The sequence below is a fragment of the Haliotis rufescens genome, unplaced genomic scaffold, assembly GCF_023055435.1.
Source record: "Haliotis rufescens isolate VD_foot unplaced genomic scaffold, xgHalRufe1.0.p SCAF_7, whole genome shotgun sequence".
NCBI lineage: Eukaryota > Metazoa > Mollusca > Gastropoda > Lepetellida > Haliotidae > Haliotis > Haliotis rufescens.
The window spans coordinates 16,496,890-16,512,241 of NW_025964361.1; the positions used below are offsets into that span (position 1 = coordinate 16,496,890).

General features: G+C 45.0%; 1 protein-coding gene across 3 annotated transcripts in view; it reads left to right on the forward strand.

Moving 5' to 3' along the window:
• LOC124123795 overlaps window positions 1-15,352 on the forward strand; it is a 75,631-nt gene that overhangs the window by 39,086 nt on the left and 21,193 nt on the right. For all 3 annotated transcript variants that reach the window (XM_048387837.1, XM_048387839.1, XM_048387838.1), the window contains exons 2-4: window positions 4,080-4,140; window positions 4,565-5,799; window positions 6,096-6,183. In XM_048387837.1, the coding sequence (XP_048243794.1) occupies window positions 4,083-4,140; window positions 4,565-5,799; window positions 6,096-6,183 (1,381 nt within the window). In that variant the 5' untranslated portion in view covers window positions 4,080-4,082. The remainder of the gene's footprint in view (window positions 1-4,079; window positions 4,141-4,564; window positions 5,800-6,095; window positions 6,184-15,352) is intronic.

A 15,352-nucleotide genomic window follows, 5' to 3' on the forward strand; every position in this document is an offset into this window, starting at 1 on the left:
GCAGTGTATCCCACTCAGGTCCGCAACATAGAGAGTTACCATACTAGTGTCAAATTTGGAGTTATTAGTAGTGAGTGTTGTTAATGACAAAGTTGTTTTACTACCCTGTAGACCAAGCTGTTTAATGAGTTCCTGTGTACAGAATGTGTTTGTGTTTCCAGGGTCAAGTAAGGCGTATGTTCTGATGCACTTACTTTCACACCCTTGAGTCTCAGCTTGTACAATGAGAAGAGCTATCTAGAGATTGGACTGTTGTTTGCGTTGAGATTTCTTGAGTTTTCTTTTGATGTTAATGAGCCCGAGTCCATTGGTTCTGCTGGAGTGCAACAGTCTCAAATGCTTGCAAAACATCCATTCACACAACATTTGCTTGGCTGTAAACAGCTGTATGACATATATTGATTGAATAACAGTTACAGCACAAATGCTTCTCATAAACAAACCTATGCCGTTTTCTGGACTCATCTGTTTGAATTGTATACAAGTGTATATGGCATAATCACCACTACAATACTTGCAGGCAGGCATCTCCCTCCTTCCGAACTGTGTTTGGTATCCATTTCCTCTGTAAACAGCTTTGGTTTGAATATTAACATTAGAACCAAATTCCCCTTTTTTCTCATTTTGTCATCTCTTGAAATACCGATTCTTCCAAAGACTGGGTCATTCCCTTCCTCCGCAGCAGTTTCTATGAATCCAGCCAAGTGAGTAATATCAGAATACTATCCATTAGCCTTCAGAACACCAACAGCTTCTTTCCGACATCTTCCTTGAAGAAAGGGTGGTGACTTTCCAATATCTTTCCCATTCGCATTTGATCATCAATTTCGCTGAGGAGGCCCATTGTTGTCAAAGTAACAACACAACTCTGTACGTTGTCTGCATATCGTCGCAGTTCTGCAAAATCTCCAAGCCTTCAACAGCGTTTCTCAGTAACCTTCTGTATCCAGTCCTTTATGATGACAAACTGATTCCAAAGCAATCACTCAACAGTCTCCTTTCTTCGGAATACCAAACTATCTTCAGGTTCCATTACTGCGACACATTCAATGACAGTCAGGGCCCTCATGATGCAATACTGCAGCAGACGATTTAACTTGACACTATTACTGGCACAAAACTATTCTCAAATGAACCTACACACATCCAGTATTGTAATGGATCTCCATCAAATGTTTTAGGCAACTGAAGAAGGTTGAACATCTGCTTCTGCATTGATGGGAATGGCTCACCGCTATCATTGCTACCAGACTCATTTCTCTTCTCAACATGTTCAAAATATCACGACAACCTGCAATAATAGGTTCGGTATAAATGCTTCTGCACGAATACACACCGTGGCCTTCTTGGCAGCAACTTTAGCCATCAATGCTTTTTTTACTGAATGTTGACTTGCGGCAGAAATATGACTCACAGAAGCATCTGTATGCACTGATATAAGTCTCATGTTCATGTAATCTTTCCTGTCTATGTCTCTTCCTTCCACATTAACACATTTGTATGTAACAGATCAAACCTGTCTTTAATCTTCAAATCATAAGATTCCAACTCATGAAACAACTCTTGATTATCTTTTACAAGTTTCTGTCTCTCAATTGTTTTGTCATGCAATTTGTCTAGAATATCTTTCAAATAGTCCATTTCACTACCACAGTGGTACCTGTTTTACTTCTTAAGATTTCTCTGATTTCATGTCGCTGTTTGTATGAATTGATCGATAACAAGAAATCTGTGAGGTCACTATTGTTGGCTTATCATTTATAAGAATTGACTTAAATTTATGTTTCCCTTTATGGAGACATAAACGTAAAAGCCGATGTGCACAGTGTGCGTAAATAGGTTACACTTGAGGCACGAGACAGGCGTGCAGAGGGTGGTGAAAGGTTGGCAAAACTGCAGCCCCTAAACATTGTTTTGATATATTTTACATATTGAGAAGGTTTATTGGAAAAGTACACACATGCAAATGTAAAAACAATCAATTTACTTTGCTTCATTTATAAATGAAGAGATCTATTTCTGGATATATACGAGGAACAATATTTGAGGGAACTCAGCTTCATTTCAGCTTCAGAACAAAATGACAACTTTTGTTGCATGAGGCACAGTAACTGAACGCGGAAAGCAAACTCGCTCAAACTTGGCACACTGCACCTGTATAGCATGCCGTCCACGGTGACACATGTTCCAATAAACGTCACAGCCACACGGTTCATTGATTGGGTACAACGAAGGAAAATGCCCCCCAAAATGGACATGCTTTTACAGATGGTGGGCAACGTGTTTGGAGACGATGTGGAGAGAAGTACAATCGGGCAGCAGTCCAAGAGCACGAGGTACGATCATGGTCTCAGTTGGCATCGTATACGGCAAGAGGACGGATCTGATGATCTTGCAAGGAAACATGACGGGTAAACATTATGTGTACCAAATGTTACATCCAGTGGTAATCCCATTTGACCTTCGAGTTCCAGGATGAAAATGCACGTCCTCAAAGAGTTCATGTTTCAGTCGACTGAGGCAGCAAGGAGTCATAACATTGTCCTGGTTGTCTAAATATCCAGACATGTCACTGATTGAACAACTTTGGGACCTTCTGGGTCAAAGGATTCGCAAATGACCCCAGCGTTCCAAGAATTCCCAACAGCTTTGATAGGCCTTACAGGAAGAACGGCGTAGGACACTAGGGGATACAAACCGGCCTTTGATATTGATTATGCCCAGAACATGTCATCGATGTTGTCGGCGCATGGGCTATTGAATTTACTTTGAAGATCGAATCCCACAACATCTATCAATGGTACATAGTGGAATTTGGGAAATGTTTGAAGCGAAATAAATTACTGACAGGAAATAAATCAATTGAGTATGTGGTAGTGAGACCTGAAGGCATGCAAGGCATGGGTTTCAATCCCCGTTCACATTGTTAAAACTGGATAAGTTTCCAGTCACTTGTTACTTATCAAAAGTCAAAATCCGCTGTACGTTTTCAAACTGTTTCAGTGTACAATATGGTCTGAAAAACATGACAATTGTTAAAGTTTTCCATTCACTAACAAATTTTGTTGTGATATCTAGCCACTGTAGCAGGTATGTACCTAAGTACTTACTAAGACTCGGTGTGATATCTAGCCACTGTAGCAGGTATGTACCCAAGTACTTACCATGACGTGTTGTGAGATGTAGTCTCTGTAGCGGGTGTGTACCAAGTACGTACAATGACATCCTCTGAGATGTAGTCATCTAGCAGGTATGTACCCAAGTACTTACCATGACTTGCTGTGAGATATAGTCACTCTAGCAGATGTTCCTTCAACTTCCAAATATGACTTGATGTGAGATCTAGCTACTGTAGTAGGTATTTTCACAAGTACTTACCATGGCTTGCTGTGAGATCTAGCTACTGTAGTGGGTGTGTATCCAACTACTTACTATGACTTCCTGTGAGATCTAGTCACTGTAGTGGGTGTGTATCCAACTACTTACTATGACTTACTGTGAGATCTAGTCACTGTAGTAGGTGTTTACCCAAGTACTTACCATGACTTGCTGTGAGATCTAGTCACTGTAGTTGGTGTGTATCCAAGTACTTACTATGACTTGCTGTGAGATCTAGTCACTGTAGTAGTTGTGTACCCAAGTACTTACCATGACTTGCTGTGAGATCTAGTCACTGTAGTAGGTGTTTACCCAAGTACTTACCATGACTTGCTGTGAGATCTAGTCACTGTATTGGGTGTGTATCCAAGTACTTTCTATAACTTGCTGTGAGATCTAGCTACTGTAGCAGGTATTTACACAAGTACTTACCATGACTTGCTGTGAGATCTAGTCACTGTAGTGGGTGTGTATCCAACTACTTACTATGACTTGCTGTGAGATCTAGTCAGTGTTATAGGTGTATACCCAAGTGCTTACCATGACTTGCTGTGAGATCTAGTCACTGTAGCAGTTGTGTACCCAAGTACTTACCATGACTTGCTGTGAGATGTAGTCACTGTAGCAGGTATGTACCCAAGTACTTACTGTGCGTAGTTACTTGTCATGATGGTTGCTGACCAGGTGTGTTGCTGTTTCAGAATATGGCGACAATGGGAGGCATTGCCTATTTTGTACTTCTTCTGCCTGTACTACAATTGGGTGAGTTGCCAAACCGAAATAGATTATACTTTGTACTCAAACACGCATTGTCATACCACAGTTACAATAGAATTTGTACATCCAGAATTATTGATGCAACGATCAACAATCATAACATGAATAACAACATGATACTTGTAATTAGGAATTTGTTACTACTTCTTATCAGAAAATATCCGTCTCTGGTGAAAATGTGGTTAACATGGCAACATATAAATTTCATTTGTGGAACGTGTTACCTTTCTGAAATTGAAGCGGATATTTAGTATTTTGAAACACCTCCTTTATCATAAGTGATTTCTCAAACATTAGAAGACCAACATGCTATGTTGAAAGAACTACCACAGATGTTAAATGACAAACGTGGACATAATTTTATACCAATTACTTATATAAATAACTGTACCCGGACGTTATGTTTCAGGTGCCGCCTTCAGTGACGGCAGGGAGTTTGTGCTTATCTACCCTGAAATGAAAGGATATAACGGCTCGGTGTCACTTAGCCCGTACGTGATAGGAACTGGTCCCATGACATTGACAGTCTACGAATCAGGGTCAGCTGCCACGACGGTAATGCTGATGACGAATGGTGAACTCTCAATAGTGAATAACAATATCATAGTCGGAGATGGTATAAGTTTTAAAATGGTTCGCCTGACCTCAGATAAGAATGTCAAAATATTTGGGCGTTACACTGCTGGCGACAGAGGGGAACTGTACTCGGCTATCCCCACCACATCCTTGGGGAGCGAGTATTATGTGGCGACGTACTGCGAAGAGGCGGCGCATCTCTGTCACATACAGATAGCTAGTTTGGATGTTGGCACGACTGTTGAAGTTGCGTTAACAAATGGTGGAAACAGCGATGTGACCGTTGAGTTCCTGGGGGTCACCTACCACGGTGGAGATACGATAACCATGACCTTGAATCAGTACCAGGTGGCTCACATAGAGAGTGCTAGTGATCTCACAGGAACTCGCATCTCATCCAATACCAACATCGTGGTGTACAGCGGGAGCAGTGCCACGACGGTCCGGGGTGCTGGGGAGGGGTTCCTTCTGAAGCCGATGTCCCCGGTGACCACGTGGGGCAGAGTGCATGTCGCTGTCAGGACTCCAGGGAGGATTAAAACTGGAGATTATTTCCGAATTATTACCTCTGAGTCAAATACCGTTGTAACGATATCTGGCGAGAGTCCCATAACTCTATCTAACAGAGGGCAGTGGGTTCAGAGGAATTTCAGTGGCAGTGCCGAGATACTCGTCAGTTCGAACAAGCCGGTGATGGTGGTGAGATTGTCGCCGGGGCAGAGGGAAGTCACGGAGCCCGGAGTTCCTACAATGGTGTTGGTGGTACCAAATGAACAGTTTGTCACGGGAACGAATGTGATTGTGCCCAAAGTGCCCGGATTGACAAGCAGCATTATAACGGTTGTAACAAAGAAACAGTACACGGGCAACATGTTGGTGGAGTCCAACAGTGTTATCAACTGGTTTACAGTGGGCAGTTCTAACTACGTGGTGGCCGAGGTCTCTGTCACTTCCAACTACATCACTGTATCGTCTAGCCCTGAAGCCAGATTTGCTGTCTATTTCCACGGCCGTGGGTCTCCATCGTTTGCGTATACTGGCGGAAGAAACTATGCAAACATCAATCCGGTAACTGTAAAATATACACGCAACTGGTCTCGTTGTCATGTTTAAGCTTGTCAAAACTGTAGGTGAATTCACCTATACTCCTATCCTAATAATGTACTTTAATGACGTAACATTAAACTCGCTCACTCATTCAAATGAAAACAGTTGATATATGAAAAGGTTTGAATTGTAACAAGACGTTTAAATCCATTATTCAAATATGTACATCAAATGATGTGTTTTACTCGCCCGAAGCAGGGGCACATATTTACCGCTGCCTGTACACACTGTCTCCTCACACTATCTTTATTCTACAGCCGTGTTCCCCGACAGTGATGTCTATCGGAGACGAGGTAGACAACGACTGCAACGGCCAGACCGACGAGGACAACTGCACGCTGACAGGTGCATGGTTAACCGTTGTCAACTTGTAACATTAATATATTTTACTGCTCTCAATGAGAACATGTTTCTCATACCCCATACACGTGTCTTACAGCAGCTCTGTTTCACCGAAAGAGTCTGTACGTATCCCACATCAGCTGTTTCACCCACTGAGTCTGTACGTATCCCACATCAGCTCTGTTTAACCCACTGAGTCTGTATGTATCCCACATCAGCTCTGTTTCCCCACTGAGTCTGTACGTATCCCACATATGCTGTTTCACCACTGAGTCTGTACGTATCCTACATCAGCTGTTTCACCCACTGAGTCTGTACGTATCCCACATCAACTGTTTCACTCGCTCAGTTAGTACGTATCCCACATCAGCTCTGTTTTAACCCACTGAGTCTGTAAGTATCCCACATCAACTGTCTCACCCTCTGAGTCTGTACGTATCACACATCAGCTCTGTTTCACCCACTGAGTCTGTACGTATCCCACATCAGCTCTGTTTCACCCACTGAGTCTGTACGTATCCTACATCAGCTGTTTCACCCACTGAGTCTGTACGTATCCCACATCAACTGTTTCACCCGCTCAGTTAGTACGTATCCCACATCAGCTCTGTTTTAACCCACTGAGTCTGTAAGTATCCCACATCAACTGTCTCACCCTCTGAGTCTGTACGTATCACACATCAGCTCTGTTTCCCCACTGAGTCTGTACGTCTCCCACATCTGCTGTTTCCCCACTGAGTCTGTAAGTATCCCACATCAGCTCTATTTTAACACACTGAGTCTGTACGTATCCCACATCAGCTGTTTCACCCACTGAGTCTGTACGTATCCCACATCAGCTCTGTTTCACCCACTGAGTCTGTACGTATCCCACATCAGTTCTGTAGATTGATGCTTATTATCTCAATTACTAGATTGCCTGGTCTAGACCCGATTCACATATAGCACTCTGATTGCGTCTCTAAGTATGTGCTACGTCAGCTCTCCAACTGAGTCTGCACGTATCCCACATCAGCCTTTTTCATCCACGGAGTTTGTGCGTATTCCACATCAGCTGTTTCATCCACGGAGTGTGTGCGTATCCCACATTAGCTGTTTCACCCACTGAGTCTGTATGTATTACACCTAAGCTCTGTTTCACCCACTGAGTCTGTACGTATCCCACATCAGCTCTGTTTCACCCTCTAAGTCTGTACGTAACACACATCAGCTGTTTCACCCACTGAGTCTGTACGTATCCCACATCAACTGTTTCACCCGCTCAGTTAGTACGTATCCCACATCAGCTCTGTTTTAACCCACTGAGTCTGTAAGTATCCCACATCAACTGTCTCACCCTCTGAGTCTGTACGTATCACACATCAGCTCTGTTTCCCCACTGAGTCTGTACGTCTCCCACATCTGCTGTTTCCCCACTGAGTCTGTAAGTATCCCACATCAGCTCTATTTTAACACACTGAGTCTGTACGTATCGCACATCTGCTGTTTCCCCACTGAGTCTGTACGTATCCCACATCAGCTGTTTCACCCACTGAGTCTGTACGTATCCCAAATCAGCTCTGTTTCACCCACTGAGTCTGTACGTATCCAACATCAGCTCTGTTTCACCCACTGAGTCTGTATGTATCCCACATCAGCTCTGTTTCACCCACTGAGTCTGCACATATCCCACTTTAGATCTGTTTCATCCACTGAGTCTGTACGTATTACACATCAGCTGTTTCCCCACTGAATCTGTACGTATTACACATCAGCTCACTTTCACCCACTGAGTCTGTACGTATCCCACATCTGCTGTTTCACCCACTGAGTCTGTACGTATTACACATCAGCTCAGTTTCACCCACTGAATCTGTACGTATTACACATCTGCTGTTTCACCCACTGAGTCTGTACGTATCCCAAATCAGCTCTGTTTCACCCACTGAGTCTGAACGTATCCCACATTAGCTGTTTCCCCACTGAGTCTGTACGTATCCCACATCAGCTGTTTCACCCACTGAGTCTGCACGTATCCCACATCAGCTCTGTTTCACCCACTGAGTCTGTACGTATCCCAAATCAGCTCTGTTTCACCCACTGAGTCTGTACGTATTACACATCAGCTCTGTTTCACCCACTGAGTCTGAACGTATCCTACATTAGCTGTTTCACCCACTGAGTCTGTATGTATTACACCTAAGCTCTGTTTCACCCACTGAGTCTGTACGTATCGCACATCTGCTGTTTCCCCCACTGAGTCTGTACGTATCCTACATCAGCTGTTTCACCCACTGAGTCTGTACGTATCCCACATCAGCTCTATTTTAACACACTGAGTCTGTACGTATTACACATCAGCTCTGTTTCACACACTGAGTCTGTATGTATCCCACATCAGCTCTGTTTCACCCACTGAGTCTGCACATATCCCACTTTAGATCTGTTTCATCCACTGAGTCTGTACGTATTACACATCAGCTGTTTCCCCACTGAATCTGTACGTATTACACATCAGCTCACTTTCACCCACTGAGTCTGTACGTATCCCACATCTGCTGTTTCACCCACTGAGTCTGTACGTATTACACATCAGCTCAGTTTCACCCACTGAATCTGTACGTATTACACATCTGCTGTTTCACCCACTGAGTCTGTACGTATCCCAAATCAGCTCTGTTTCACCCACTGAGTCTGAACGTATCCCACATTAACTGTTTCACCCACTGAGTCTGTATGTATTACACCTAAGCTCTGTTTCACCCACTGAGTCTGTACGTATCCCACATCAGCTCTGTTTCACCCACTGAGTCTGTACGTATTCTACATAAGCTGTTTCACCCACTGAGTCTGTACGTATCCCACATCAGCTCTATTTTAACCCACTGAGTCTGTACGTATCGCACATCTGCTGTTTCCCCACTGAGTCTGTAAGTATCCCACATCAGCTGTTTCACCCACTGAGTCTGTACGTATCCCACATCAGCTCTGTTTCACCCACTGAGTCTGTACGTATCCCACATCAGCTCTGTTTTAGCCCACTGAGTCTGTATGTATCCCACATCAGTTCTGTAGATCGATGCTCATTATCTCAATTACTAGATTGCCTGGTCTAGACCCGATTCACATATAGCACTCTGATTGCGTCTCTAAGTATGTGCTACGTCAGCTCTCCAACTGAGTCTGCACGTATCCCACATCAGCCTTTTTCATCCACGCAGTGTGTGCGTAATCCACATCAGCTGTTTCATCCACGGAGTGTGTGCGTATCCCACATTAGCGTTTTCACCCACTGAGTCTGTATGTATCCCACATCAGCTCTGTTTCCCCCACTGAGTCTGTATGTATCCCACATCAGCTCTGTTTCACCCACTGAGTCTGTACGTATCCCACATCAGCTGTTTCACCCACTGAGTCTGTACGTATCCCACATCAGTTCTGTTTCCCAACTGAGTCTGTACGTATCCGACATCTGCTGTTTCCCCACTAAGTCTGTACGTATCCCACATCTGCTGTTTCCCCACTGAGACTGTACGTATCCCACATCACCTCTTTTTCACCCACTGAGTCTGTACGTATCCCACATTAGCTGTTTCACCCACTGAGTCTGTATGTATTACACCTAAGCTCTGTTTCACCCACTGAGTCTGTACGTATCCCACATCAGCTCTGTTTCCCCCACTGAGTCTGTACGTATCCCACATCAACTGTTTCACCCGCTCAGTTAGTACGTATCCCACATCAGCTCTGTTTTAACCCACTGAGTCTGTAAGTATCCCTCATCAACTGTCTCACCCTCTGAGTCTGTACGTATCACACATCAGCTCTGTTTCCCCACTGAGTTTGTACGTCTCCCACATCTGCTGTTTCCCCACTGAGTCTGTAAGTATCCCACATCAGCTCTATTTTAACCCACTGAGTCTGTACGTATCGCATATCTGCTGTTTCCCCACTGAGTCTGTACGTATCCCACATCAGCTCTATTTCACCCACTGAGTCTGTACGTATCCCACATCAGCTCAGTTTCACCCACTGAGTCTGTACGTATCACACATCAGCTCTGTTTCACCCACTGAGTCTGTACGTATCCCACATCAGCTCTGTTTCACCCACTGAGTCTGAACGTATCCTACATTAGCTGTTTCACCCACTGAGTCTGTATGTATCCCACATCAGCTCTGTTTCACCCACTGAGTCTGTACGTATCCCACATCAGCTCTGTTTCACCCACTGAGTCTGTACGTATCCTACATCAGCTGTTTCACCCACTGAGTCTGTACGTATCCCACATCAACTGTTTCACCCGCTCAGTTAGTACGTATCCCACATCAGCTCTGTTTTAACCCACTGAGTCTGTAAGTATCCCACATCAACTGTCTCACCCTCTGAGTCTGTACGTATCACACATCAGCTCTGTTTCCCCACTGAGTGTGTACGTCTCCCACATCTGCTGTTTCCCCACTGAGTCTGTAAGTATCCCACATCAGCTCTATTTTAACACACTGAGTCTGTACGTATCCCACATCAGCTCTGTTTCACCCACTGAGTCTGTACGTATCCTACATCAGCTCTGTTTCAACCACTGAGTCTGTATGTATCCCACATCAGCTCTGTTCCACCCACTGAGTCTGTACGTATCCCACATCAGCTCTGTTTTAACCCACTGAGTCTGTGCGTATCCCACATCAGTTCTGTAGATCGATGCTCATTATCTCAATTACTAGATTGCCTGGTCTAGACCCGATTCACATATAGCACTCTGATTGCGTCTCTAAGTATGTGCTGCGTCAGCTCTCCAACTGAGTCTGCACGTATCCCACATCAGCCTTTTTCATCCACGGAGTGTGTGCGTATTCCACATCAGCTGTTTCATCCACGGAGTGTGTGCGTATCCCACATTAGCGTTTTCACCCACTGAGTCTGTATGTATCCCACATCAGCTCTGTTTCCCCCACTGAGTCTGTATGTATCCCACATCAGCTCTGTTTCACCCACTGAGTCTGTATGTATCCCACATCAGCTCTGTTTCACCCACTGAGTCTGCACGTATCCCACTTCAGATCTGTTTCATCCACTGAGTCTGTACGTATTACACATCAGCTGTTTCCCCACTGAATCTGTACGTATTACACATCAGCTCAGTTATACCCACTGAATCTGTACGTATTACACATCTGCTCAGTTTCACCCATTGAATCTGTACGTATTACACATCAGCTCAGTTTCACCCACTGAATCTGTACGTATTACACATCAGCTGTTTCCCCACTGAATCTGTACGTATTACACATCAGCTCACTTTCACCCACTGAGTCTGTACGTATCCCACATCTGCTGTTTCACCCACTGAGTCTGTACGTATTACACATCAGCTCAGTTTCACCCACTGAATCTGTACGTATTACACATCTGCTGTTTCACCCACTGAGTCTGTACGTATCCCACATCAGCTCTGTTTCACCCACTGAGTCTGAACGTATCCCACATTAACTGTTTCACCCACTGAGTCTGTATGTATTACACCTAAGCTCTGTTTCACCCACTGAGTCTGTACGTATCCCACATCAGCTCTGTTTCACCCACTGAGTCTGTACGTATTCTACATAAGCTGTTTCACCCACTGAGTCTGTACGTATCCCACATCAGCTCTATTTTAACCCACTGAGTCTGTACGTATCGCATATCTGCTGTTTCCCCACTGAGTCTGTAAGTATCCCACATCAGCTGTTTCACCCACTGAGTCTGTACGTATCCCACATCAGCTCTGTTTCACCCACTGAGTCTGTACGTATCCCACATCAGCTCTGTTTTAGCCCACTGAGTCTGTGCGTATCCCACATCAGTTCTGTAGATCCATGCTCATTATCTCAATTACTAGATTGCCTGGTCTAGACCCGATTCACATATAGCACTCTGATTGCGTCTCTAAGTATGTGCTACGTCAGCTCTCCAACTGAGTCTGCACGTATCCCACATCAGCCTTTTTCATCCACGCAGTGTGTGCGTAATCCACATCAGCTGTTTCATCCACGGAGTGTGTGCGTATCCCACATTAGCGTTTTCACCCACTGAGTCTGTATGTATCCCACATCAGCTCTGTTTCCCCCACTGAGTCTGTATGTATCCCACATCAGCTCTGTTTCACCCACTGAGTCTGTACGTATCCCACATCAGCTGTTTCACCCACTGAGTCTGTACGTATCCCACATCAGTTCTGTTTCCCAACTGAGTCTGTACGTATCCGACATCTGCTGTTTCCCCACTAAGTCTGTACGTATCCCACATCTGCTGTTTCCCCACTGAGACTGTACGTATCCCACATCACCTCTTTTTCACCCACTGAGTCTGTACGTATCCTACATTAGCTGTTTCACCCACTGAGTCTGTATGTATTACACCTAAGCTCTGTTTCACCCACTGAGTCTGTACGTATCCCACATCAGCTCTGTTTCCCCCACTGAGTCTGTACGTATCCTACATCAGCTGTTTCACCCACTGAGTCTGTACGTATCCCAAATCAACTGTTTCACCCGCTCAGTTAGTACGTATCCCACATCAGCTCTGTTTTAACCCACTGAGTCTGTAAGTATCCCTCATCAACTGTCTCACCCTCTGAGTCTGTACGTATCACACATCAGCTCTGTTTCCCCACTGAGTTTGTACGTCTCCCACATCTGCTGTTTCCCCACTGAGTCTGTAAGTATCCCACATCAGCTCTATTTTAACCCACTGAGTCTGTACGTATCGCATATCTGCTGTTTCCCCACTGAGTCTGTACGTATCCCACATCAGCTCTATTTCACCCACTGAGTCTGTACGTATCCCACATCAGCTCAGTTTCACCCACTGAGTCTGTACGTATCACACATCAGCTCTGTTTCACCCACTGAGTCTGTACGTATCCCACATCAGCTCTGTTTCACCCACTGAGTCTGAACGTATCCTACATTAGCTGTTTCACCCACTGAGTCTGTATGTATCCCACATCAGCTCTGTTTCACCCACTGAGTCTGTACGTATCCCACATCAGCTCTGTTTCACCCACTGAGTCTGTACGTATCCTACATCAGCTGTTTCACCCACTGAGTCTGTACGTATCCCACATCAACTGTTTCACCCGCTCAGTTAGTACGTATCCCACATCAGCTCTGTTTTAACCCACTGAGTCTGTAAGTATCCCACATCAACTGTCTCACCCTCTGAGTCTGTACGTATCACACATCAGCTCTGTTTCCCCACTGAGTCTGTACGTCTCCCACATCTGCTGTTTCCCCACTGAGTCTGTAAGTATCCCACATCAGCTCTATTTTAACACACTGAGTCTGTACGTATCCCACATCAGCTCTGTTTCACCCACTGAGTCTGTACGTATCCTACATCAGCTCTGTTTCACCCACTGAGTCTGTATGTATCCCACATCAGCTCTGTTCCACCCACTGAGTCTGTACGTATCCCACATCAGCTCTGTTTTAACCCACTGAGTCTGTGCGTATCCCACATCAGTTCTGTAGATCGATGCTCATTATCTCAATTACTAGATTGCCTGGTCTAGACCCGATTCACATATAGCACTCTGATTGCGTCTCTAAGTATGTGCTGCGTCAGCTCTCCAACTGAGTCTGCACGTATCTCACATCAGCCTTTTTCATCCACGGAGTGTGTGCGTATTCCACATCAGCTGTTTCATCCACGGAGTGTGTGCGTATCCCACATTAGCGTTTTCACCCACTGAGTCTGTATGTATCCCACATCAGCTCTGTTTCCCCCACTGAGTCTATATGTATCCCACATCAGCTCTATTTCACCCACTGAGTCTGTACGTATCCCACATCAGCTGTTTCACCCACTGAGTCTGTACGTATCCCACATCAGCTGTTTCACCCACTGAGTCTGTACGTATCCCACATCAGCTCTGTTTCACCCACTGAGTCTGAACGTATCCTACATTAGCTGTTTCACCCACTGAGTCTGTATGTATTACACCTAAGCTCTGTTTCACCCACTGAGTCTGTACGTATCCCACATCAGCTCTGTTTCCCCCACTGAGTCTGTACGTATCCTACATCAGCTGTTTCACCCACTGAGTCTGTACGTATCCCACATCAACTGTTTCACCCGCTCAGTTAGTACGTATCCCACATCAGCTCTGTTTTAACCCACTGAGTCTGTAAGTATCCCTCATCAACTGTCTCACCCTCTGAGTCTGTACGTATCACACATCAGCTCTGTTTCCCCACTGAGTTTGTACGTCTCCCACATCTGCTGTTTCCCCACTGAGTCTGTAAGTATCCCACATCAGCTCTATTTTAACCCACTGAGTCTGTACGTATCGCATATCTGCTGTTTCCCCACTGAGTCTGTACGTATCCCACATCAGCTCTATTTCACCCACTGAGTCTGTACGTATCCCACATCAGCTCAGTTTCACCCACTGAGTCTGTACGTATCACACATCAGCTCTGTTTCACCCACTGAGTCTGTACGTATCCCACATCAGCTCTGTTTCACCCACTGAGTCTGAACGTATCCTACATTAGCTGTTTCACCCACTGAGTCTGTATGTATCCCACATCAGCTCTGTTTCACCCACTGAGTCTGTACGTATCCCACATCAGCTCTGTTTCACCCACTGAGTCTGTACGTATCCTACATCAGCTGTTTCACCCACTGAGTCTGTACGTATCCCACATCAACTGTTTCACCCGCTCAGTTAGTACGTATCCCACATCAGCTCTGTTTTAACCCACTGAGTCTGTAAGTATCCCACATCAACTGTCTCACCCTCTGAGTCTGTACGTATCACACATCAGCTCTGTTTCCCCACTGAGTCTGTACGTCTCCCACATCTGCTGTTTCCCCACTGAGTCTGTAAGTATCCCACATCAGCTCTATTTTAACACACTGAGTCTGTACGTATCCCACATCAGCTCTGTTTCACCCACTGAGTCTGTACGTATCCTACATCAGCTCTGTTTCACCCACTGAGTCTGTATGTATCCCACATCAGCTCTGTTCCACCCACTGAGTCTGTACGTATCCCACATCAGCTCTGTTTTAACCCACTGAGTCTGTGCGTATCCCACATCAGTTCTGTAGATCGATGCTCATTATCTCAATTACTAGATTGCCTGGTCTAGACCCGATTCACATATAGCACTCTGATTGCGTCTCTAAGTATGTGCTGCGTCAGCTC